The sequence below is a fragment of the Sceloporus occidentalis genome, unplaced genomic scaffold, assembly GCF_023333645.1.
Source record: "Sceloporus occidentalis isolate IW3139 unplaced genomic scaffold, rSceOcc1.0.p SCAF_3, whole genome shotgun sequence".
NCBI lineage: Eukaryota > Metazoa > Chordata > Lepidosauria > Squamata > Phrynosomatidae > Sceloporus > Sceloporus occidentalis.
In genome coordinates, this window is record NW_028316983.1 from 230,839,327 (window position 1) to 230,865,654 (window position 26,328).

At 41.5% G+C, this 26,328-nt stretch overlaps 1 protein-coding gene across 1 annotated transcript in view; it reads right to left on the minus strand.

The window, feature by feature from the left end:
* Window positions 1–2,314: 2,314 nt before the first annotated feature.
* Window positions 2,315–26,328, minus strand: part of EXT1 (exostosin glycosyltransferase 1) — a 332,610-nt gene continuing 308,596 nt past the window's right edge. The window contains exons 8-11 of the mRNA XM_089517870.1: window positions 20,634–20,723; window positions 10,157–10,317; window positions 5,853–6,024; window positions 2,315–2,854 (exon numbers count right to left, since the gene is read on the minus strand). Coding sequence (XP_089373996.1) covers window positions 2,669–2,854; window positions 5,853–6,024; window positions 10,157–10,317; window positions 20,634–20,723 — 609 coding nt within the window. The 3' untranslated portion in view covers window positions 2,315–2,668. The remainder of the gene's footprint in view (window positions 2,855–5,852; window positions 6,025–10,156; window positions 10,318–20,633; window positions 20,724–26,328) is intronic.

Here is a 26,328-nt window from a genome sequence, read left to right on the forward strand (position 1 = left end):
AGTTTGCTTCTTTTTTCCTTCCATCCCCCTCCCTTTACCCTTATGTCATACCTTCAGGCCTTAAACCTGAGGGAAAGGACCTGTTTTACTACTGATATATGTAAGCTGCTCTGGGAGGTTTCTTTTTCTTTTTTCCTTTGCTAAGGAGCAGAATTCGGAAATGCTTCAAATAAATGAGAAAGTGGAAAGACTGCTGTTGGAAGAAGGATGAACGTCAGCAAAGTGTTAACTTTCTTAAGAGAGGGATGAGGAAACATGTGGCCTTCTAGATGTTGCTGTGGTACAGATCCCATGATGTTTGAGCACTAGGCATGCTGGCTGGGTCTAGTTCCTTTGTTTGATAAGAAATAAAGTAGTTACATTGACCAATGGATAAGTTGATCCAGGTTTTTTGGGTCAATTTTTTGACTAAAATTTCTAGACTTATATAGTCTAACACTATAAGTATAACACTTTGGCAGGACCTGTATTTAAGTATAGTATAACACTTGGGCAGGACCTGTATTTACATCCTACGTTCTTTCACAAAACACTGATGTTCTACATCATCGTACTCTTAAGGTGTCCATGTCTCTCTGTTGCTTCTCTTTCCATTTTGTATATATTATCATATATAGAGTGGGCTCTTGTTATCCGCTGGGGTTTGTTTCTAGGACCTCCTGTGGATAACAAAATCCATGGATGCTCAAGTCCCATTAAAATGGCACAACAAAATGGTGTCCCTTATATAAAATGGAAAATCAAGCTTTGTTATTTGGAATTTATACTATTTTTGTAATATTTTCAAGCTGTGGATGCTCAAATCCATGGATAAAAAATCCGTGGATAAGGAGGGTCGACTGTACTCGACTATAAGTCGATCTCATGTAATACATGATGGAGGTGTCCCCATCCTCTCATTTACTTATATATGGTATATATGGTAATATATGGCAATTCCATAACCACAAAAAAGTCAGCATGGGTTTCAGAGAAACAAGTCATGCCAGACAAATCTTATCTCTTTCTTTGATAAAATTACCAGCTTGGTAGATGAAGGGAATGCTGTGGATATAGTATATCTTGATTTCAGCAAGGCCTTTGACAAGGTTCCCCATGACATTCTTGCAAACAAGCTTGTAAAATGTGGGCTAGACAAGGCAACTGTTACATGGATTTGTAATTGGTTGACCGGCCGAAGCCAAAGGGATCCTTTTCATCCTGGAGAGAAGTGACCAGTGGGGTCCCACAGGGGTCTGACCTGGGCCCAGTGCTATTCAACATCTTTATCAATGACTTGGATGACAAAATTAGGGGCATACTTATCAAATTTGCAAATGACACCAAATTAGGAGGAGTAGCTAATACCCCAGAGGTCAGGATCAAGATTCAAAATCATCTACATAGACTAGAAAGCTAGGCCAAAGCTAACAAATGAAATTCAACACGGAGAAATGTAAGATACTGCACTTAGGACAGAAAAAAGAAATGCACAGATATAGGATGGGGGACACCTGGCTGAACGAGACTACATGTGAAAGGGATCTAGGAGTCCAAGTAGACCACAAGTTGAACATGAATCAACAGCAGAAAAGGCCAGTGCAATTTTAGGTTGTATCAATAAAAGTATAGTGTCTAGATCAAGGGAAGTAATAGTGCCATTGTATTCTGCTTTGGTCAGGCCCAACCTGGAATATTGTGTCCAGTTCTGGGCACCACAATTTAGAAAGGAGCGTGAAAAATTGGAGCGTGTCCAAAGGAGAGCGACTAAAATGGTGAAGGGTGTGGAAACCATGCCCTATGAGGAATGACTAAGGGAGCTGGGGATGTTTAGCCTGGAAAAGAGACAATAAAGAGGTGATATGATAGCCCTGTTTAAATATTTGGAGGGATGTCATATTGAGGAGGGAGCAAGCTTATTTTCTGCTGCTCCAGAGAACAGGACCCGGAACAATGGATGCAAACTACAGGAAAAGAGATTCCACCTCAACATTAGGAGGAACTTCCTGACAGTAAGGGCTGTGTGACAGTGGAACACACTCCCTCGGAGGGTGGTGAAGTCTCCTTCCTTTGAGGTCTTTAAACAGAGGCTGGATGGCCATCTGTCGGGGATGCTTTGACTGAGAGTTCCTGCATGGCATGGGGTTGGACTAGATCGCCCTTGTTGTCTCTTCCAATTCTACGATTCTAAGATTCTATGAAAAGAACCATTTCAGCATCTAGAAATATAATTTTTAAAAAACCCACCCCACTTCACATACCAAATTTAGATAGCTTTTGTATTTTTTTGAGAACAAACCTGTCACCTCTGAAATAGTCACAACAACCAACACAATTCTGATTAAAGAAAGAACTCTGTTTTTAATAGGGTTTTTTTGATCATTAAAAAAGTTTAAACCTGCATAGCAATCATTTCAAAAAAATAATTATTTAATGTTCCATAATGAAACTGTACACAACCTAGTCTTTGAGTGACCTGCAGCCCGTGAGGTGGTTTTGAAGTAGTCCAGCGCAATGAGTTTCCCTTTGGAGCCAGCGCTAGTTGGCTTTTCCATTGGCATATTGAGAATTTTTTGTGTGTTTGTTGGTTTGTTCCTGGTACAGTCTGGCTCCAAGAGTCAGTGGGTTTGTGCCGGGTGATGTGAACAGTCCATTTCCCCAACCCGCACCCTCCCCTCAGCAGGGCTCCTCAAAGTCGTTCAATATCTCGATATTTCTTCCTCAGTATGGAGACTTGGTCTTTAAAGAGCACAGGATCGAGCCTCATCTGAGAATGAATCAGCGGCATATAGCCAAACCAGCTGGCAAAAGTGTTCATGCAGCTTTGCCTCTGAGCAAAGTGGTCTGGGTCAGCCCACCGAGACGCCCGGGAAGTCTGCAAGAGAAAAAGCAATAAATATATAAATAAGATGGGTAGGTTAGGAACTATAAAGCCCAATTAACAAATCCAGCAACAGGGAATCTGTGGCCCTCCAGATGTGATTAAACGTTAGGTCCCATCATCTCTGACTAATGATTGTGCTGGTACAGGCTGATGAGAGATGGAGCCCAACAACATTTGGATGGTTACACATGATTTACCCCGAATTCATTCATTAACCAGATCAGGAATGGGCAGAGGATTGGAACACAACTCCCAGAGTCACCCAACCAACATGGTCACATGGCAGTGAGATTCTGTGAATCCTATTCTAAAAAAAGTAATATTTCCAAGTGCTAGGAAGTGAGATTTTGATCTGCTGCTGTTATATTTCTATGTGACTTGCAGTAGATCAAAAAGGATTTTGGACTCCAAGTGGTTTAGTAATGGTAGCAACTTGGAATGACTTCCCACAAACCTACATTAGACTGTTGCAATAAAAAAAAGTTGGGGGATAACTAGGGGAGGATTATTATGTGGAAAAACTGTGTAGATTACTATGTGCTGAGCTCCACTGTTGTTGTGTGCCTTCAAGTCATTTCTGACTTATGCCAACCCTAAGGAAAACCCATTGTGGAGTTTTCTTTGCAAGATTTGTTCAGAGGAGGTTTGCCATTGATTTCCTCTGGCACATGAGAGAGTGTGACGTGCCCAAAGTCACCCAGGGTGTTTCGTGGCCAAATGAGGAATTGAACCCTGGTCTTAAGTTCTGGTAAAATGAAAGCAATCTTTAAATTTAACCAAATTTAACCATATTATTTGCACCTGGCTCTGGTTGGTGGATCTTGGCTTTTAGGGATGCATGCTGCCTACTAGAAGGTTGCTATCCAATGGATTAACGTTTCTTTAATCTGATGACAGCACTAATAGGTTTTAAAAAAACCAAAAACAAAATTTCTATTTGAACATTACATATTGGTTAGCTATATGTATTTCACTGGATATAATAAAATCTGGCTTGCTTTGCTGACGAAGCATAAACCAGAAGTTGCCTTCAGGTCAGTGATCTGAATCACTGGCTCTGCTAGAAATAGAGCATAGCCAGTGAACAGAAAGGTCTGTTTATTGTAAAACTCAAAGTTAGACAACGCCTGTGTTTTTAAAGATATACCTTGTGGTCTCTTCCAACTCTATGTTTCTATATTCTATGCACTGGATCCACCCTATCCCTCCCTTAAAACAATGTAAAATCTATATATACTGGTTTTCTGTGTGAAGAATGCCTTCTCTTCTTTGAAGTTGGTCACTCAGAATATAGAATTGATTAAAGGTGTTTCCACTCAAGTATAGTTTGAGAGCACTTTAGATGGCTAGGGCCTGATCCAGATGGACCTTTGCAGTGCCCCTGTCATGTGCTAGGGGTTGGCCGAGGGTGCACCGCCCATACTGGCCTCACCCCAGCACGTGACGGGGGCGTCAAAATAGCGGCGCCCTGTACACACGGGCACTGCCATTTTGACACAACGGACGCTTAGTGTCCACATGTCCTGGTGTCATTGTGATGCCACAAGTGCACCATTGGCACACTGTGGCATCACAAACGTGCCACAAGAAGAACCCGCTTTTTAAAAGGTTCTTTTTGCTGCGTGAGGGAGCCGCGCAGTTTATCCGCTGCGGCTCCCTTGCGCAGCAAAACAAGGCGTGGATAGACTGCCCTTTTTGGGCGGTTTGTATTCCGCCATGGCTATATCTCTGTAGCTTGGATAGTTACTTAGTCAACAGAACTCTCTGATGGAGAATCTTGCACAGTGAGGTCCTTATATTTATTTCCAATGATATCTTGCCTTTCTCCCACAATGGAATTCAAGGTGGGTTATAATAATTTAAACAGACAAAAGTAAAAACATTTATTACAAAAGTTAAAAATTAAACATTACTAATATTAAAACATAAATTAAAGACACATAGTTAAAACCAGAAAATTCTGGTTTTCTGGTTTTCATACTGAGAATTGCAGTCCAAAGAGTAACTTTCCCCAGAAAACCAGCAAAATCTCTTCCAAAAGGCTGGCAAGAGCACATCTCCACAGTTTAGCAGAAGAGCCTACCAATTGTTTTGGGGAGGCAGCGAGACAATTCCAAAGCTTTCTTTTCATTTCCTTATGGAGAGTGATTTGAAATAATCATTTCAAAAATAGAAAATCACATCTGTTGCAGTAGACATGGAAAACATTCCTCTTCATCTTGGTTGGTGATGAGGGGAGGATATTTTTGAACAGCATGAAGATTTTGTGTTTGTTAAATTGCTGCAGTTGCGTGGTATTCAGCAAATGAAAGGGAGCTAGGGAGTCCTATTTTAGACTTGCAAACTGTCTCTAACTTGTTGCAATTAAAAATGGCAATTTGTTGACCAAGTAAGGAAAGCTTAGTCAACGAGAAGAAAAATGGCACCTTTCTGTGCCACCCCCCACCTTTGGCCTCTTGATGCATCTCAAAAGATTAACATAGGAGCATGTGGATCAGGAAGCATGTTAGAAAGACTTTGTATGGACTATGATCTTGAGCAGGCTGATGGTGGCAAAGCCTTCTTGGAGGATAAAATACTAACTGACATACATGATATCCACAACTGTGGCTAAGCATATTAGATGGAAAAATAGGTTTTCAAGTGAGGATATCATACAGCATTTACATGGCAATTGCAGTTAACATCTGATAATAGTCTCAGCAGGCATCAAATTCTCAAAGTATCACAATAATTAATTGTATTATTAATGCACTACCCAACATTAAGATGGCAACCAGGAGACAAGGCACCAACATCCATTTGCTTAATCACTGATAAATCTAAAACAGGTTTCTTCACATATGCATGTGTATCTATTGATTTCTCTGTATTTGAAAAGAGGTCTCCCTGACATGCTCTGAATGGACATTAAAAGCACTTGCCTAGTTAACAACAAGAGCAAAAAATCTTGCTGTTGCAAAAATTAAAGTAGTTTGTAGAGACATACCTGTCCCATCATGGTTTCCTTATACTGTTTTTTCTGTGTTACTTTGATTGGAGGCAATTTTGTCACAGCGGACACCAAAAAGTTCATCAAAATATCCTCACAATTGGCCAGTTGGTCCACCATATTCTTCAGGCTGGCAGGCAGGTAATGCGTGTACAGGTAGTGATAATATCTACAAAAAGGAAAACAATCAAGTATCAACCAAACAAACAAAAACCTCAGTGCAGCATCATCAGCGAGAATGTGACATTGCAACCCTATATATAGTTAGCTGGAAAGAAACTCAACTGAATTTGGTAGAACTATTTTGAAAAGTAAACCATTGACAAAAACTGGGCTGCAATGCTCTTTTAGGGCTTGTCTACATGGGCCAAATGAAACAGTGTCACCCTGTCTTCAGGGTGACCTGTCTGTACAACATAGGGCCAAATCCTTGATTTAGGTACAGACTATCTTCACAATGTAAGGCCACTTTGGCACTGGATCCACCCTATCCCTCCCTTAGAACAATGTAAAAAAAACCTGATCATGTACTCCAGATTATGCAGGAAAACCTGGAGCACTCCATAGTAAAGGTGGGCACCTGACTATACATGCTCCTCACTGTGCTACCTGGTGCTCTCCCTGATGTCACAACATGCCCAACCATGTGACTGATGCTGTGTTTCTGGCATAGGGAACAACTCATGCCACCAGGCAATACAGCAGAACATGTATCTAGACAACCGGCTGGCTTTGCTACAGAGTGCAGAGGTAACAAGACAACTTCAGGGTCAGAATATGCAGCCTGGAGTATTTTGGCTGGTGTAAACAAGCCCTTAGATATCAGAGGTTGGTTTGGCATTTGTAAAGAGTACACAGACAAGAAACTGACTTAGAACAGGAGCAAATGCTCCACAGTCTGAGTTTTTGTTTCCTAACACTCTATGATTGACATGGGGCCATGAACATCTGGAACTGGAGTGGACTACCTGCATGATGTAAATATTAAATTTTCCCATTGCAAACGGGAATAGATAATTTCCAGTTTTCTTCCCTGCTGTGGGGAAAGAGAATATTTCTGCTGGGTTTTTGCCTGGTATGCACACCTGCTGAAGTGTTTCAGGAAATTATTCTGTGCAGAAACATTTGTTCTCTGCATTAGAATTGTGAGGGTCTGTGCAAACTTCTCCCCCCATTTCTGTACAGCTATGTATGTGGGATTTTTGTGCAAGACCACTCTTTTCTACACATAAATAAATAATAAAAATATTACATACACCAAAAAATAGTCATCTTGTACAATAAAACCATGTGACTATTTTTTTTATGTGCAAGATTGCTATTTTTCTGCAAAATGTCTTCTTTGAATGGTGCCAGCCAGTGAAAAATGTGCAACATTATATACGTTGTAGGTCTCCCCCCCTTATATTATATAGTGGCCTGGTGATATTGAACGGTAAGTATGAGAATTTATTTACCATTTATTTACTGAATCCCAGGTTTTTCCCGAGATGTAATTTAAAGCAGTCTACAATAATTTAAAAACAGTATAAATTAAAACATTCATTTTCAGAAGTAGTGAATATGAAGATTGGAAGATGGATGTAAAGTGGGAATGAAAGTAAATTTGTCTTTGGAACATGATCAGCTGAAAGAGTCATTAGAAGGTGTTGTTGATGTGGGAATAGCAAGAAAGGAGTGTTGGGATTGAGACAGTGCTTCTTAAATGATCTGAGGTGGTGGACTGGCCCCATAATTATGTCCACTGGATTGCATAGGATGGAGCCGTGACAGTTAAAGTAGCATCAAAGTGCATTCATTTTGCAGTGTGGCAGCAACCTGGGAGGGAAGATTTGGTTCTGTGTTAGATTTTCAGCTGGATCTTGTTTCCCCACCCCCTTCTTGTGAACAACAGATTACTATAAATACATTGGGTGTAACTATATAGTGCCTTAGCAAATCTTTACTCGGGCTATCTGATGGGGGGGGGGGGGCAACATTCATTTTTCCCATAGGTACTGGTCATCAGTGGCTAAAATTCTTTCTTTCTTCCCTGGAAACTTGCCACAGACCATCAGGTAATGGCTTGCACACTGACACTGGTCCCTGGGCTGCCACCTGGAGTAGCATTGGCTTAAATTATCATGCACTTGAGATCTAAGAATCTATATAGCATGGAATTCTTCCCCATTAAAAACAGACACGATCTATTAGGAAGACCTTGCAAATATATATGTGATGGGCATTTAAGTTGAGATCATCAATGAATATTCATCTAAAGTGGTTCATTTTTCAGTTTGAAATGCAAGTCCTCCTGTGTCCTGCTAGCAGCATTGGAAACTGAATGCACAATTGAAAGGAGGAACGGCTCTTTTCCCACCAGTGGCCTCCATTTCCATTACTTACAGTACTTTTATTTCCCTAAGAAGTTTAGAGGGGGAAAGCTCTGGGGCCAGGGATGTAGCCAAGGGGGGGGGGTTCCTTGGGGTCCGGACCCCCCCTTCCTTTAGATAAAATGAATGGTGTGTGCTGCCGCGCTGCCGCACCCAAGCCCCATTATAATGGTGGCACTTAGTCTGGACCCCCCCCTTCCCAAAATCCTGGCTACGTCCCTGCTGGGGCACAAGACACAACACACCACCATCACAGAGTGGCCTACTTCAGGAAATGGGTAGGACCCATTAACCATGAATTTGCTGCCAAAAATGTTATGCTGTGAATGTTCTCAAACAGGAGTGAGAATGTGTGGCATTCCAGGTGCTAATGCACTGTACCCCCATCATGCCTCATTACCAGCCAGGCTGGCTAGGACTAGTGGGAGTTGCAGTCCAACAATATTTGGAGGTCCCAAAGTTCAGCACCTCTGTTCTAGAGACACAGTACTGGCTGGTGATGGTAGTCCATAAATTCTGGTCACACAGCAGCCTAGGGTTTCCAAACTTGCAAAAGCACCTGAAAAACTCAAAGGAGACAGGAGATGCCCAGGACACTGGAAGCTGCTTTCCTTCTGCCTAAGTCATTTCTGAAGGTTAGGCCAAGAATAGCAGTTGTCTGTTTCTGTGTGAAACCTGACTATTTATCCTCTTAAGTTTGTGGAAGGATTCACATAGACTTCCAGAAGTTGTTGAACTGTATGCTCCAGTAGTCCAAGGCTCCCTGCCAGGGTAAGCCAATTGCAGTCCAACAACATCTACATCGGAGCTATTAGCCTGGGGTCCGAGGGTTCTCAATCTAGGCATCTATGAACATGGATGGGGGGGGGGGGGGATTACATCTTTATTTTCACTAACCCCTCTAATTGAAATTTGGCATTTCCTTCAATTAAGAATGTAGAAGACAATTCATACTAGTACTAGAAGTACCAGTGACTTTGGCCTGTTACAGACAGCCAAAATAAAGCTGCTTCGAGTCACAGTGGAGGTATTGTGTTTCAATGATGCATGTGTCCTACGAGTCCAGAAGCCACACCAAAGCCACGCTCCAGTCCTTAGGGCTGGAGCGTGGCTTTGGTGCGACTTCTGGACTCTTAGGACGCATGCATCATTGAAACACAATACCTCCAGTGTGACTCGAAGCAGCTTTATTTTGGCTGTCTGTAACAGGCCATAGACAGCAATAGCAATTACAAATATTTTCATATCAAATTACAATTGTTGAAGATATCCCAAAATACAGGATCCATAGGCTTCAACAGGCTGCCAAAGGGGTCCATGGCACAATAAAGTGTTAAAAACCCATGATCTAGACCAGTGGTTCCCAACCTCTGGTCTTCTATTTGTTTTGGACTTCAGCTCCCAAAAGCCCCAGCCAACTTGGCTAACAGCCAAGAATTATGGAAGCTGAAGTCCAAATCATCTGCAGAACCAAAGATAGTTTCCTCTTCTGCTTTTAAGTAGCTGGAAGCCATATGGAAGTGATGAAGAAGGAGGGGAGAAGGTTTGACTTGTGAGAGATCATGAGGCACCCCATGAATGGATGAGAAGCAGATTTGATCCAGAGGCTGAAAGTTGTGAGCCTCCAGACCAAGGTGATCAAACCAACTGCTTCATATGACTTTACTCTGCTGTGGATCTGAGAAAGATGAGAACATATCTGAAACCAAGTCTGATTTCATTCTTTGAAAGAAAGGGGAAAGAAAAATAAAAATGTTGAAAACTAATTTGAAACAAAAAGAGGCCCCTTCCACTGTTTTCTTTCTTCAGCTACCCTCAACAAATGAATACACATGTGTTTGTAAACCACTGTAAAGTGCAAGAACTATATCTTTTGCTGAGACTGTGCAGTACATGGTTTTTAATACATGTAACATTCCCAATTCTTACTTGTGGTAAATAGCAGCTCCGGTCAATACCATGGAATAGTCATTAGTCCATTTCGATGTGTAGCCCCACCTCTCCTTAGTGTTGTCCCAAAAATGGCTACGGGCAGGATAGCCAACAATTCTCTCTGGAAAACTCTGCCAAACTGTAAAGGCAAAATCCACCTGCAGGCAAGAAAACCCAAAACTGAACATACGTGGCAAACAGTAATCAAAGAGTCTCAAAAATGTCAGCAAAACAAAATATTACCTTTTCACTAATTCATAATTTGCAATCTTGGAACTGTTGCAAAACATTAATTCTCTGTATTCATCAGTAAATTAAACTGACTGCTTGACATTTTGCCCTGTAATTATGCACATTTTAATGTTTTCCTGTTAACAGGAGCCGAGAGCTCCAGAGAATCGCATTAACATTTTGCAGGCATGACTTCTGCAAAGGAAAAGTTTAACAACTAGTGGAGAATTGAGTGCGCGCATGGGAATTGTGGGCTTACTGGAGTGAACAACAAAGTTGCTGCTTTTATCCACTTTTGCTGAAAGTGTCACTTGTTACCTCTGGGTGTGGGTAAGGAATAAAAAGACCCTTTTGGATAAAGTAAGTTCTAGAACCTCTCACCTCCAAACCACCCTGTTCAAAAAGCTCTCTTAAGTTAGTTTCAGTGGCGAACAAGGCAGCTAGTGAACATGGGAAAGCCTCTGATATATCCCATGATATACTCTTGTGATATTTTATGAGAATCAGGGTCTGATAGCATCCACACTGTGTAGGTGCATGATTTGTGATTCAGCATGCAGAATAACATATCCTTTCCAAAATAACATACACTTTCCAAAAAACATGTTTCCCTTAAACATATTTTAAGTGGGCTTCATTCTAAAATGCAAAATGGGGGAAAGCACTAAAAATATATAGCCCCTCAGATGTTTCTGGATGGCAATTCCCATCAGCTCAACCCACTGGCTATGCTGACTAGAGCTGATGGGAGTTGTAGTGCAGCAACATCTATCATTATGCACCATCTAAGCATGTATTTAATGTATTTTAATTTGTTTTTATATTAATATTTTAATTGGATCACTTGTTTCATGCTTTTACAATTTTTACACCACATACTGTTAGCCATTTTGTTTTGCCTTGAATTGTTAGCTGCTTTGGTTCCATGCAGGAAGAAATGTAGGGCATACATCAAATAAATAAATACATTCAAAGTGTTCTTGACCTTTAAAGTCCTACATGGCTTGAGTCCAGACTATCTGAAAAACCATATCTGCCTGTGCTCTAAGATCTGAGGATGAAGACTTTATTTTCTTTCACCATGATCTCAGGCACATTTGGTGAAGGCATGGGAAAGCGCCTTCTCAATGGCTGCTCCCATATTATGGAACTTTCTTTCCTGGGAGATCTGGTTCATACACCCCTTGCTTTCCAGGCAGATAGAGTTTTTAGTGTGTGTGTAGTGTTTTATTATATTATGCTTTAAACATCTTTTTAATGCTGTTTTAACCTGTTTTTTAAAAATCAAAATTTATTATTATTATTATTATTAACCTTTATTTATAAAGCGCTGTAAATTTACACAGCGCTATACATACAATCTTTTTTATTGGACGGTTCCCTGCCCTCAGGCTTACAATCTAAAAAGACATGACACAAAGGGAGTGGTGGTGGGGAAGGGGCCTCTATAGTAGGATAATACATATAAAATACATAGCAATATAGGAAATGATTCAATAAAACAGGCAACAAAAGAACATCAAATAGCAAGTGACAATTATGCAATGCCTGGGAACGCTGCCCTGAACAGGATGGTCTTCAACTCCTTTTTGAAGCTGGTTAAAGAAGTGATGGCTCTTGTTCGCGGGGGAAGAAGGTTCTAGGAGTGAGGGGCAGCGAGTGAAAAGGGGCGAATCTGAGATGGGGCAGAGGAAATCCTGGGCTGGGACAGCAGACCTTGACTACCAGAACGGAGGGCTCTAGTGGGAAGGTGAGGAGAAATAAGGTCTGATAAGTAAGGAGGGGCCAGTCCATGGAGGGCTTTAAATGTCGACAGCAGGAGCTTATACTGAATGTGGAAAGGGAGGGGGAGCCAGTGAAGGGATGCCAACACAGGAGAGATATGGTCACAGCGGTGGGCAGATGTGATAATGCGTGCAGCTGAATGCTGGACAGAAATTAAAGGACAGAGGTGAGAAAGAGGAAGCCCTGCCAGAAGGATGTTACAGTAATCAAGTCGTGAGATCACTAGGGCATGGACCAGGATCTTGGCAGTAGAGGCGGAGAGATATGGTCGGATTTTAGCAATATTGTACAAAAAGAATCTACAAGCCTTGGCTGTGGACTGGATCTGAGGGATACACGACAGAGAAGAGTCAAAGATAAAACCAAGACTGCAGGCTTGCTGGACTGGTTGAATAGAAATGTTGTCCACAGAGACAAAAAAGGAGTGTGGAAGGGTGGGCTTAGGAGGAAAGACAAGAAGCTCCGTCTTGGACATGTTGAGCTTCAAACGCCGATGGCGCATCCACTGTGAGACAGCTGTGAGGCAAGACGAAACTTGCTGTTCAAGCCTTGGAGAAAGGTCAGGGGTGGAAAGATACAACTGGGTGTCATCGGCATACAGATGGTAGGAAAAACCAAAAGAGCTGATGAGTTTACCTAAGGACAGTGTGTAGAGAGAAAACAGAAGGGGACCCAGAACAGAGCCCTGGGGAACTCCAACAGATAAGGGAACAGAGGATAAAGTCTGACCACCAGTGACCACTGCAAAAGATCTGCCTGGCAAATAAGATCTAAACCAGTCAAGAACAGAGTCTGAGAACCCAAGGTCAGAGTGTATGTCAAAGTTTAGCTTAATTGTGTTTAACTTTGTACTGAGATTTTTTAAAATCAAAAAAATACATTGTGCTTTTAAAATGTTGTACACTCCCTTGCATCCTGGGCTAGCAAAATTATGGGATACAAAAAATAGAACAGCATATAAATAAATGAGGACCCATGTTTCCTATCCTTGCATTAGAAGTATGTGTTTGTACCAGAACTGACATTTTTTTAAAAAGAAAGAACACAAATCACCACCCCTTCCTTTTTCTTCCTCACAATTACTATCAGACTTTCCTAAACTGAAAGTTATTTTAGGAAAATGAAGGAAGGCACACACATCCTGGAGCACAGAGCTTCAGACACGTTCTTATCTTTCAAGTTGTTTCAAGTAACATAAAATGTTCGTTCAGAAAGCAGTTCAGACAAAACAGTTCTTCCTGAAGCCCCTCTGATCACATCCAAATTATTAATATGTTAGAAAACCAACGGTCATCTTGAAACCCTTGGCTATAAAATCTGACATCTATTTTCTGGGAAGGACTAAAATCAAACTACAGAAGGAAAAACTGCTTCAGGAGAAGGACCATGCCAAACAGTGAATCTAGGTTTAGGGAACTGAAAGCAAAGGAATCTATTTCCGTGTTGAATATCAACATAAAATAATGTCAAACCTCCTCTGAGGTAATATTATTAAGAAAACCCCATGATAGCTTCATCTTAGGGTTGCCATAAAGTATAAACGACTTGAAGGCAGACAACAACAACACAACATGGAGTGAATTTGCTGTTCTATGGACATGGGGGCATCAAGATGCACTGGATCTTGAGATAAGGGTTTCATGCTCAGGAGATTAGAGAAAGGGATGCCATAGTCTACATCTGAACCTTAATTTCTTCAGCCTCATTCATCTCACAGAGTTGGTCTTAACCAAGGAGTTAAAATAGAGAGCAGCCCTAGGCCAACTCAGACTTTTCATCCATCTATGCCAGTAATGTTGGTGGCTCTGAGTGATAGCAGCTATCTTGAGTCTTAGGCCAGGATAGATTTATTCACATTGCCAGCTTACTATCCATTCCTTTCAACAGGTGATACCAGGGACTAAACTAATATCTACCTACATGCGAAAACCATGCCAAATCAATGAGCTATAGATAACTGTATGTATATTACTACCCTCACCCAGACTAGTATTCACTGATCTAGGCATGGCTTTACTCAAGCAGAAGTTGCATGGCTGTCGGGGACACTTATACTGGCAATCTGCACTATACATCTTGCACTGAAAAGGGGCTTGGTTGGACTGGATGACCTCCAAGATCCCTTCCATTCCTAACATTTCATGCCTAGAGGAAGGACAGTAATAACTGCATCCAGTCCCCTATAATGGTTTAGTGAGTTGCTACTCACCCACCAAGAAGTCCAGTTCCTCCTGTAAATCAGTCCCCATGTCTTTACTAGACATGGGAAAAGATTATTTGTTTTGGATTGCAACTTTCCCCAGTAGATTCTGGGAGTTGTAGTCCAAAAGGCAACTCTTCCAAGTGCAGGTCTTATCCAAGGCAAGTGCTAAATGTGTCATTCTCCACTTGGTTTAATTATGAGATTTTCTAGCAGGGACTGTGCTGTACATTATTACCTCCACTGTATCCTCTGGTGCTAAATGAATGTTAAATATCACTGGAGAAGATATGTTATGTGCCAATCACAACCTCATTTCTTGCTGAAGCTTATGTGCCGGAGCAATGAAACTGGAGTGATGAGAGAGCAAGGTGGCAGCGGTGAAGAGAAAACCTACCTGTCTGTTTGTCAGTTCCCTAAGACGGTTTTTCCTTTCCCTAAACCCAAACTGACTTCTAATTATAACACACATACATGTCCCTCCCAGCATGCAAGATGGAACCTTTGGACTCTTCCCCAGAGGAATAACAGGGCTTAATACTTCATTTCATTATGAATGAAAAGGGCAAAACCTTCATTAACGGTAAAAAATGAAAGAACAGAGGGAAACCATTTGGGGCTTTTCCAGGCTTTATCATGCATATTGAAAAGCAGGTTTCAAATGGGAAAATATTATCAAATGTTGAATTGGGTGAAAACAGTACAGATTCACTTGCTTTTTGTTCTGCTTTTGGCAGGTGGGTCGTTCAAGGAGCTTTGAAACGTGACCTCAATGGCTCCAGGTTCAAATCACGTACCACTCATACAAGAAGCAGTGATGGCTACAGGCTCCGAACAGGGCTGAATCCAGATTAATCTAATTTGTTTGTTTGTTTATGGTATTTATACCCCGCCCTTCAGCCCTAAAGGCCCTCAGAGCGGCTTACAATTATTATTATTTTTAATTAGATGGTTCCCTGCCCTCAGGCTTACAATCTAAAAAGACACGACACAAAAGGAGAAGGGAATGGTGGTAGTAGAGCTTGATTCCCACTGAAATCAACGAGGACTATGGGGCTCGACAGACGGACAGCTCCATGCCGCTCGTCTTTGCCCTGCATCATTGCTGTAGCAACCAAACAGTGCATCATCACTGCACACCCCATGTGGGCGGGGCGCCGGCAAGATAGCGCATGGACTGCACTGGAAGGGCTGGGTGCGTATGGACGCCCAGCCCTCTGGAGCCCTAAAATCGGCCCCAGACCACCTAAAAGCGCCAGTCTGTACTGGGCTTATGCTGAATCATGCCAAACCTGTCCTATTCATTCCTGCAGGTCTTCAGCTGCACTAATTTAGTTTGCAAACATTCATTATGTTTGCTATCTGGAACCTGCAAAGGCAGAAGCAGTCAGTCACTGAATGCCAACTGCTGGGTAACAACAGCATGGGAAGGCTAGTATTTTCAGTCCCTGCTTTTGGACTTCTAGGACCAGCTGTCTGGACACTGCAAAACAAAACATCGACAGGGAAAGTGTGACCTTGTTGGTGCTCTTGGACATCTCAGCGGCTTTCGATACCATCGACCATGGTATCCTTCTGGAACGCCTGAGGGAGTTGGGTATTGGGGGCACTGTGCTCCAGTGGTTCCGGTCCTGCCTCTCGGGCAGATTCCAGATGGTGCAGCTGGGGGACACTTGCTCCTCTAAGAGGGATCTGACATCTGGTGTCCTTCAGGGAGCTATCTTGTCCCCCACTTTGTTTAACATTTACATGAAACTGCTGGGAGAGATCATCCGGAGACACGGGGTGCGGTGTTATCAGTATGCTGATGACACCCAAATATGCTTCTCTGTGTCCCCGACTGATGCAGTGACTAAGGATGGAGTCTCTCCTCTGAATGCCTGCCTGGAGTTGGTAATGGGCTGGATGAGGGAAAACAAACTCAGTTTGAATCCAGAGAAAATGGAAGTATTCGTGATAGGTTCGCCAGGCCCAAGGAAGGAAATTTATCCACCTGTCCTGAACGGGGTCACACTTCCCCTGAAGGACGAAGTTTGCAGTTTAGGAGTACTTCTGGACTCGTCTGTACAGTTGACATCTCAAGTAGATGTGACGGTCAGAAGTGCTTGCTATCAACTTCAGTTGATACGCCAACTGCGACCCTACCTGGGCCAAAGGGACCTTGAAACTGTGGTACATGCTCTGGTAACCTCTCGCTTAGATTTCTGTAATGCGCTCTACATGGGGCAACCCTTGTACAAAGCTAGTACAGAATATGGCAGCCAGATTGGTCACTGGTGTTTCCAGGTTTGACCATATAACACCTATTCTGAAAGATCTGCACTGGCTGCCTATTCGCTTCCGAGCACAATACAAGGTGTTGGTTATTACCTATAAAGCCCTACATGGCTTGGGCCCGAGTTACTTGAGGGACCGCATCTCCCCATATAATCCGCCCCGCACACTCAGAACAACTGGGAAGAACTTGCTGGAAATCCCACCTTCTAAATATGTTACTACATCCCAGATGGCATTCTCAGTAGCGGCCCCACAAATCTGGAACAGTCTTTCCGAGGAGCTCCGCCTTATCACCCCCCTGGAAACATTTAAAAAGAGGCTTAAAACCTTCCTCTTCTGTCAAGCCTTCCCCTCTGGAAAATGAAGTTGTGTATTTTGATCCCATCGACTCTCTGCCTCACCCTATTGAATGACTGTTTTAGATTTGTATAATGCATATTGTGTTACTAGTTTTTATCTATTTTTATGTGTTTGTAACTGGTTTAGATTCTGTGTAAACCTCTTTGATCTTTTGGAAAAGCGGTATATAAATAAATTTTATTATTATTATTATTATTATTAAGATAAATTAGACAGGCCTTTAATGTAATATAATCCAGGTTGCATCGACACTGCAGTTTGACATCACTTTAATTGCCATGGCTCAATGCTATGGAATTCTGGAAATTGTAGTTTTGTCTTCTATATTTAGTCTATATTTAGTCCCTATTTTGAATATCGTGGGTGACCAGATAGAATTGTCTACATAATTTCTGAATAATCCATTTCAGAAAAGCTATACACACCACCATCACTAGCAGAGGGTAGCTATAGGCAGTCTGTCAGCAACTCATCTGAGCCAATGCTGGCATATAACAGAGTATAACTGGCAAATTCAGAAACGTGGTTCACAGCCCTCAGTAGAGATAACAGCAACTGAATGTCTTCCAGGAACTGTAGGAATGCAGGAATCTCCGGGGACTCTCAGCAACTGATGCCAGGCTTCAGCTGATTAACGACCAGACAAGCCAAGTCTCCCGAAGTGCTATCTTTATTTACAGAGTGCTATCCAAATCACCAACACTATAATACAGATAACACGAATACTAACTCCTACTACAACCCACAAGCAATTACTGGAAGCCCTTGAGTTTATATAGCCTTTAGACCATGTGGTCTCCCAAACTCAGTCACTTCCTGTCCCACAGTGTAAAGTGTCCCACTGTGCAATACAGGCAGAAGTTTCATCATCCAGGCATAGGTGCACACAGGCACCAGGGTGTCCTTGAGCCTATGAGCATCAGCTGTGCTTGATCAGCCTTGTCCTTCTCAGTGCTAGATGCTCATGGTCACACACACACACATCTAAGCATTTCCATTGTGTTGACTTTAACCCCTGACACAGTCTTCTCCAAAAGTAAACATAGGGACTAGGTAGGGAATTCAGCATCCTAAGAGTCATAGCAAATCTCTAGCCCTTAAACTGTGAAAATTGGCTTGAAGGCATTTGGCAGTGCCAGGTAAATTTAACCAGTTGAGGTGGGTGGGATAGGAGGTCAAAAGATAGGAATTCAGAGGACTATATTCCATTTTTCCTCTGTTCTTTCTTCAAACTATGCACAGCAGGTGAATTGATTCAAAAAGGCTTAATTTGGATTACTGGAGACAGCATCCCATTTTCCCCCATCTTTTAATTTGGATTACCATGGTATAGAATATATAGAGCAGAGTATAACACAGCCATGCTGATAAGGCTAAAAAAGGCTGGGTGCATAGGACCAAGGGATTGTAGAAGTTGTAGTCTGACATATCTGGATGATACCTTCATAGGGAAAGCTGACCCTAGCATATCAATTTCCTTTCCTTTTCTTTCCCTAAGAGGATCCTTCACACTGGTAACCTCTCTCCTTTTCAGATTCAAACCCCACCTTTAAACCCAAAAAGCAACATGGGTTTACTATACATTTTTCTCTTCCTCTTGTTAGTGCAGACTTGAGCAACCTGTGACCCTCAGTCCAAATTTCAGGATATTCTGAAATTTCTGACAACTGCTAAAACCCCTTTGCAGTTGTTCAGAACTTGACAGGATTAGACATCCCCAACATGTTAGCAGCTCTTGAAGAAAGCTGGAAAGGCACATATAACGCCCCCTCCTTTTGAAAAGTAAAGGATATCCTATTTTTCATTCCAGCAATGCCTGGCCCTTTCTTCCATGATGAACACCTTCCTTTCAAGTTATAACCAGCACCATGACTCAGAGAAAAAATACAGAGGGAGCCAGGAAAGATATTGGAGTGCTAATGCGATACATTTCCAATGGCCACCCATATTATAAACATACACTCACACACTTGCAAATAAAGGCAACTTCCCCCTCCCAGCGAATGGGGATGCTGTCCTTTTACAGAATACAAGGGCATTATCTCCAAAGTAACAGCAGCTGCCATTCCTAAGGGAGAATTGGTATATTTAAAGTGAACGGAAAAGAGACAAACAGTAGAGGAAGAGAGAAAAAGGAGTGCTAAAATCGAAAGGGACAATAAAGACCCAATGCTTTTCCACAGCTGCCATTAATAATGTATTTCCGATATATTGCAGTGTTATATAAACGGTCGCCAGTTTCCCCCTTCTCTTTGCAGGAAGAGGTGCTAGAAATCAATACTCATCCCAGTTGTAAAAATTGGTTTTCTTCAGTGGTGTCTCTCTTTTCTTTTTCCTCCCGTGGCTTTTTCCTTGAGTGCAATCTTGCTCTTGGCACAACAGCTCTGAAGTCTCAAGTACAAGAATCTCCTTTCATTTAAACAGAGAGATTGGGTTCGGCTCTGATATGCGGGAGGGAGGGACACAGAAATCAAGCACAGGCATCAAGGTGGAAATGTCTGCTTTATAAGGAGTGATGCTGCTCTGAAAGGGAGCCAAGGCTAAGCTGAAATTTAAATCTGTCTTCTAAAAAAGTGTAGGAGTGGGCCCATCCTTTTACTTGCATTCATACAGAAAGTGGAACTTGGTGCATCAATAACAGAGCTTAAAGTTATTTCTCAGAGTACAAGTCCCAGATCTCTTAGCTAGCATGCTGGCTGCAGTCCAAATAACAAATGTTTCCAAGCTCTGCTTAGTAATATCACGCAGGATCTGAAGAACAGGATCCAACTGTAATAGGAGTGATGGTCAATGGAAATCTAGTTTCCATTCAACATCTTATTGCTAAGGTTATCTTTTTTGACCCCTTGTTTTGACCATGCTATCCCACTTCTAATAATTGATTATTGGTCATCTGTTCCTTCTAGGATTCAGTACAAACTTCTTTTAATGTTTAAAGCCTTAGACAAACTAATCCCTCCTATCTTTCAGTCTTTATTTCTGTCTACTGGCCTCTTGAGATTTGTGTTCTAGAATTCTAGGCTTCTTACCCAGCCAAGGGTTTCCTCTTCCTTAACTCAGTTTCATCATTTCTCACTTGTTGCTCCATACTCTTGGGATCGCCTCCCTGTACATTTGCAGACTGCTCCTTCCTTGACTTTGTTAAATCTGAATTAAAAGCTCTCTTGTTTTCTAATGCTTTTGGAAATGTAGTTTAATGTTGTTTTATAATCCTGTACATTTAATTACATGTATTGGTTAGTTTGTTTTATATTATATTGTATTTTTTTTATCCTACCTACATAATTTGCTTTATAAATCTATTGTATAATTATATTTTATTATTCCTGCCTTCCTTCCTTCTGTGTGTATGTGTATGAACACATTGTAGATTGTATGCCTGTCAGGTCCCACTGTTTCAAGTTGTTGCACCTGTAAAGCACTATGTAAATTGACAGTGCTATAGAAATAAATGATGATGTTGTTGTTGATAATGATGATGATATAATGTCCCAGCTCTAACCGTTTAAGTGGGCAGTTGTGGGTTACCACAGCAAGCAGTTGTTGATTAGAAATGTGACTGGGGAGAAACAGAGAACAGAGTGGTGAAGCCAGACAACTTGAAAAGAGAAAAAGTCTCACCTCAGTGGTTGAAAGCACCGTATCCTCATCGAGGCTTAGAACAGCATCTGTGACAATGTTCTCATAGGGCAGGAAACGACTGCTCATAACCTGCAGGGTAGACAAAGAGATCAGCAAAAAGCTCTTAAGACTGACAGTGCCAAGGGCAATTGTGCCCTGCTTACAGCCAAATGGAATGTGTTAGCACTCTGCCATATCATTAATGGAGAAAATGACCCTATTAAATGGAAAGGTCCAGAAAAGATACGAGGTCGTCCAGTCTCCTTTGAAAGAGCTGGATTCTATTACAGACTCCTATGCATTTGATCTGTTTAATTTATATCATTATTTATATTATAAATATAAATAGTATTATTACTATTCATTTATATCCTGCCTTTTCCCCAATAATGAGACTCAAGGCAGCTGACAACATGTAAAAAATAACATATTAAAAACTATATGAAAAGTATAAACATAAAAGTTACTTTAAAAATTAAACAGTTTATAACCTTAAAGTCATTAAAATTCATTGAAAAACTATGTACAAAGCACAAAACAGCATAGAACACCATTAAAAGTCTATCGCCTCCAGTCTATTCCCACTGGTTTTTAAAAGCCTGATAGTATAAGAATGTTTTTACTTGCTGGTAGAAGGACAGCAAGGAGGGGGACATCCTAGCTTCATAGAGAGGAAATTCCAGTTTGAGAGTAGCCACTGAGAACATCCTCTATTTTGACCCCACCATGTGAACCTGAGAAAGTGGTAGGATAGAGAGCAGAGCTTCTCCTGAAGATCTTCGGGTCTGCCTCCTTCCATATAATCCTCCCCATACACTTAGATCCTCAGGGAAAAATTTGTTACAGCCTTGTTTTACAACGACCTCCCTGTTGCTCCCAGATTGTGGATTGGCCTGCCGGATGAGATCCGTCACATTATCACTCTAAACAGCTTTTTATTATCACTCTAGTTGTAAGGTCCTGCTATCCACTGGTTAATTTTAACAATAGTTGTTCTACAACGACTCCTGAATTCAGCCATTGTTGTTGTTGTGTGCCTTCAAGTCATTTCCGACTTATGGCAACCCTAAGGCGGTGAACCTATCCTGGGGTTTCCTTGGCAAGATTTCTTTGGGGGGGGGGGGGTGCCACTGACTTCCCCTGAGGCTGAGAAAGTGTGACTTGCCAAAGGTCACCCAGTGGGCTTCATGGCAGAGCCAAAAGTTGAACCCTGGTCTCCAGAGTCCTAGTCCAACACTCATAAATAATAATAATAATAATAATAATAATAATAATAATAATAATAATAAAATTTATTAAATCCCGCCTCTCTACAAAAAGCTATCGGGGCGGCTTACAAATTTAAAATATACAGTCCAAACCCTCAACACCCCCCCCCCCCCCCAATACAATTAAACAATGTGGAATTCAAAACATAAAACATACTTAAAAAAACAATACGATAACTGTGGTGAAGTCGGAAGTCAGCAGTTAGATTTTCCTTCCAATGGCCGGTGAGCTATTCAGGAAAGGCCTGCCGAAAGAGATCCATCTTTATAGCTTTTAAAAAGCTGTTTAGAGTGATAATATGACGGATCTCGTCCGGCAGGCCAATCCACAATCTAGGAGCAACAGGGAGGTTGTTGTAAAACAAGGCTGTAACAAATTTTTCCCTGAGGATCTAAGTGTACGGGGAGGATTATATGGAAGGAGGTAGACCCGAAGATAGGTTGGACCCAAGCCACTATGCCATGCTAAATTCAGCCTGCTCCAAATTTAGTTTTGCTACAATGATGTTTGGGTATTGTTGCATACATTTTTGTTTTGTTTCTCTGTGTATATACTTGCATGTTGTAATAGTATCTAGTACAGTGGATCCTCCACATTTGCTGGGATTAGGAGCATAGGACCCCTGTGAAAGTGGAAAAACTGCAAATAAAAAAAAACACTGAAAGATAATTTCTCTAGGGATATCTAGGTCTTCCAGTGCAAATCTGTGGTCACCATCTGCTGGACATTGACCACAGAATTGCACTGGGGGACTTACAAATGCCTAGTGTAGTACTGTCTCTAGGAATCTCTAGGTCCTTCAGTGCGACTTTCAGTGGAAGTTTTGTGGCACAGAGTTGCATTAGAGGACCTTGATAATCAAATCAGTGAATAATCAAATCTGCAAAAATCAAACCCGCAAATGTGGAGGGACAACTGCAACATATATGACAGAGCAATGGAGAAAGAGAGGGGTGAGATGGAGGGAAATAAATGTGGAAAAGAGAAGAGGGATTTTGTTGCAGCAGTCCTGCAGTTTATCAGCAACACAATTCAGCTTCTTTCTACAATTGCAATCCAAATGGGCAGAGTCAAGGTCTGTCTATTGCTGATCCTCACTGCTCAGTAACACCCCCAGCCCATATACCCTGCCTTCTCCTCACTCTGGTTGCCATCCCCTTATCACATGCTCTCTCTTTGCCTTTTTCCTTGTGTCGCTTCCTGTTTACAGAGAAATTAAAGTGTTCAAGAGGAAGTTACTAATACATGAGCAGGAAGTAAACATGATGTAGAACAGTGCTTAGGAAGCTATCTGATGCAATGGACTGGCAATTCCACCCCATGGGCTAGAGACTGGTACTGTATTTTGGCCACATTATAATCATATTTTCAAAGTTTTCTGGAAACTTGCCACAGAATGCAGCAAATGGCTTGCAGAGCACCACAGGTCTGTAGACCACTACTTTGAGAAGAAGTGTGGTTGAAAGCATTCTTGCTACTGTTAAACCTCACTTTTGCTGCTCTACTAGACTGATGTAGCACAGGTCCTGATTGCCCCTAGTCATCCAATCAAAACATCTCATGGGGTGGGGAGAGGTGCACGTGGAAAGATTTTATTTTATTTTATTTTATTTTATTTTATTTTATTTTATTTTATTTTACTTATATCTTGCCTTTCTATGAACATGAGATCCAAGGTGGTGAACAAGGTGGCTTTGTAATAGTACAAGGCAAATAAAAATGGTTAATACCAAAGATGAAACACAATAAAACCAAATTTCTATTTGAAAACACAAGTTAAAAAGAGCATTAAAAACATGACACTGACTTCATATCCTAACACTACCATGGAGCTTTAATTTCAGTGTTTTTAGACAGCCATAGTGCTATTCTCCATTTCCATCACATCAAAATGCCTCCATGTTCACATCTGATTCTGCTTTTTCTTGCATGCTCTTTTTAAGTGTATTCTTACTACAATGGTAAGGGCTGCAGACAGAATGACTTGGAGACTATACGGGCACTGTGATACTACTATGCCAGGGAGTTCCATGTCATTGCCCTACTGGAATAGATTAGAGTATATAATTCTATGTAGGTTGTTGGAAATCATAATGCTAAATGGGAGAAAAGAGGAGAAGAGGCCAATAAAGTTGGATGATGTCTACAGTAATCTCCCCACAACTACCAAAAGCAATACTTCGCAGTGGTGGGGAGAAACATAGCAACAAACAGCAACACATCTTCCTGCTTTATTTTAAATTGTCAGATTCATCATGCCATGAAAAAATTACAATGGATGGTGAGAAATGAGGCTGAACCATTTGGAACAAGAAATGCATTGTGCTAAAAGGTGTGAACTATTGTGTACAAATAATCCTCTAGAACAGTTATTCCCAAACTCTGGCCTTCCAGGTGTTTTGGACTTCAGCTCCCAGAATCCCAGACTATTGGTCGAGATGGTTGAGGCTTCTGGAAGTTGAAGAACACAACACCTGTAGGACTAGCATTTGGGAATCACTGCATGACAATACTTCTATCTGTTCTCCATTTAAAGGGGGGAAAAGAGGAAAGGGAAAGGGAAAGAGAACAGAATGAAATGGTATTTTTTCAAAGTTTCTGGACTTTAACTTTTGGCACATCTCCCATGGATCACCATGGGAAGGTGGTGCAAATAAGTTATTCCCAGGTCTTAAAAGGTTGAAGCAAAACATTGGAAAAGTTATTTTTTTAGAGCACAGCTCCTAGAATATGAGAGATGTAGTCCAAAAAAACAGCCTTTCCAAATTCTAGGTTAGAGATTTAGAACGTCTCCTAACCTACTGCTCTCTAGATGCTATGCCATCTAGAGAAGAGGAGAGTATTACAATGCATCTAGAGTGTGCCAGGTTGGGTAAATCTGATGTAAAGCAAACAATAGTCACTTGGACATTCTAAAGTCAACAGTTTTTTGGTTTACTTTCCTTGATGGGAATCCGTTTTGGAACACAGTGCAATGTGCAAGAGAAGGAACAACCAGCTCTTGAGCTCCTCAAGTTGCTAAGTCCTTTGTAGCCTCTAAATGGCTCCAAGGCTAGTGCTCACAGGTGCTTTAGAACTTGACTAGGCATTTTTGTTTCCTCAGGCTCTCAAATATATGAAAGAAAGGGAAAAAAAGGGGGCTGGTGGGGAGAGACAATAACAGCCACAGAGCAGGGCAATCTCTAAACAGCAGCTTCCTATCTTAACCCTGCAAGTGAATCTCCTGGTACTGCTCACATGGACACAATCAGAAGCAGGAACCGATTTAGCTGCCAGCTTAGCAGTGCTCTAACTTTTCTCTTGTTAAGCCTATTCGAGGGAAATAGTACAGACAAGGTCCATACATTTTAAACAGCTGCAAAGCATGGGTGGTGGGGGTGAACAGCTTCAGAGCGAAAATTCACTCTGCTCTGGGCAGCTGGCTGATAAACACTGAACTATATGCCTGCATTCTTTAGCAGTTGGACCTGGATTACCACAGCTTCCTTCGTGCCATTTAGCACTTGCACTGGAGGCTGTCCACATCGATTTCTGTGTGTGAAAATAAATAAGTGTCTGCATTCAGACACCGTGCACAAAACCATGGAGGTGGCTGCCTTGCCTTGTTACAGTCTGGAAATATACTGCACCAACGCTTTCCTGGTGCAGAGGAGGAATGAGTGGCATAACATCCTGCTATTATTTCCAGCCACACAGGCAAAAGTATGATCTGCCTGGAAAGAAGAACCGAGACTGGAACCACACTAAGTGCCTACAAATTTTGCAGAAGAATAGAAGGGCTGATTCTGAAGGCTGGCATCTTGACCACTGGAAAGAGCCAAAGTTCACCTTTCATTCTTTCTGTTCCCTTGGAGTCTGGATTGTTCCCCTCTGCCAATATCTCTATAATCATATTGTATTTGTGTTGATTACAATTTTCAGGCTGAAAGATGGGGATATGAATTGAAAGGAACATTGGCAAGAAAGTTAACAGTGGAAGCTATTGGCTTCTACATCAACTGGGCAGTCAATTCATCCTGGCTTTTAGTATGGACTTTAAATTGCCATTGAATTGCTAACACTGGATCTATCCACAGAAACTTTCACTGCTTTACTGGAGCAGAGATGTCAGCTCAGGTTTCCTGTTTGAAATCTGACTATTACACCACATTGGTTCTATCATGATAGCGTCATACTGTTATTACATTATAAGCGACAGGCTTCCTATAGTGGTGGTATGCTAGCACCTCTTTACCATATTTTTGCCATCTATTTAATAAGCTTTTATTTACCTGGGTGCTTTAATCTGTACAATCTCTTAGACTACCTTGAAATGTTTATCTGTGGTCTTTTATCATGGCTGTTAAGGTTACTGCTTTATCGCCTTACAATTCAAACAGTTTATTATCTATCTCTGTCACACACTCTGAAATCTGATCTGACAAAA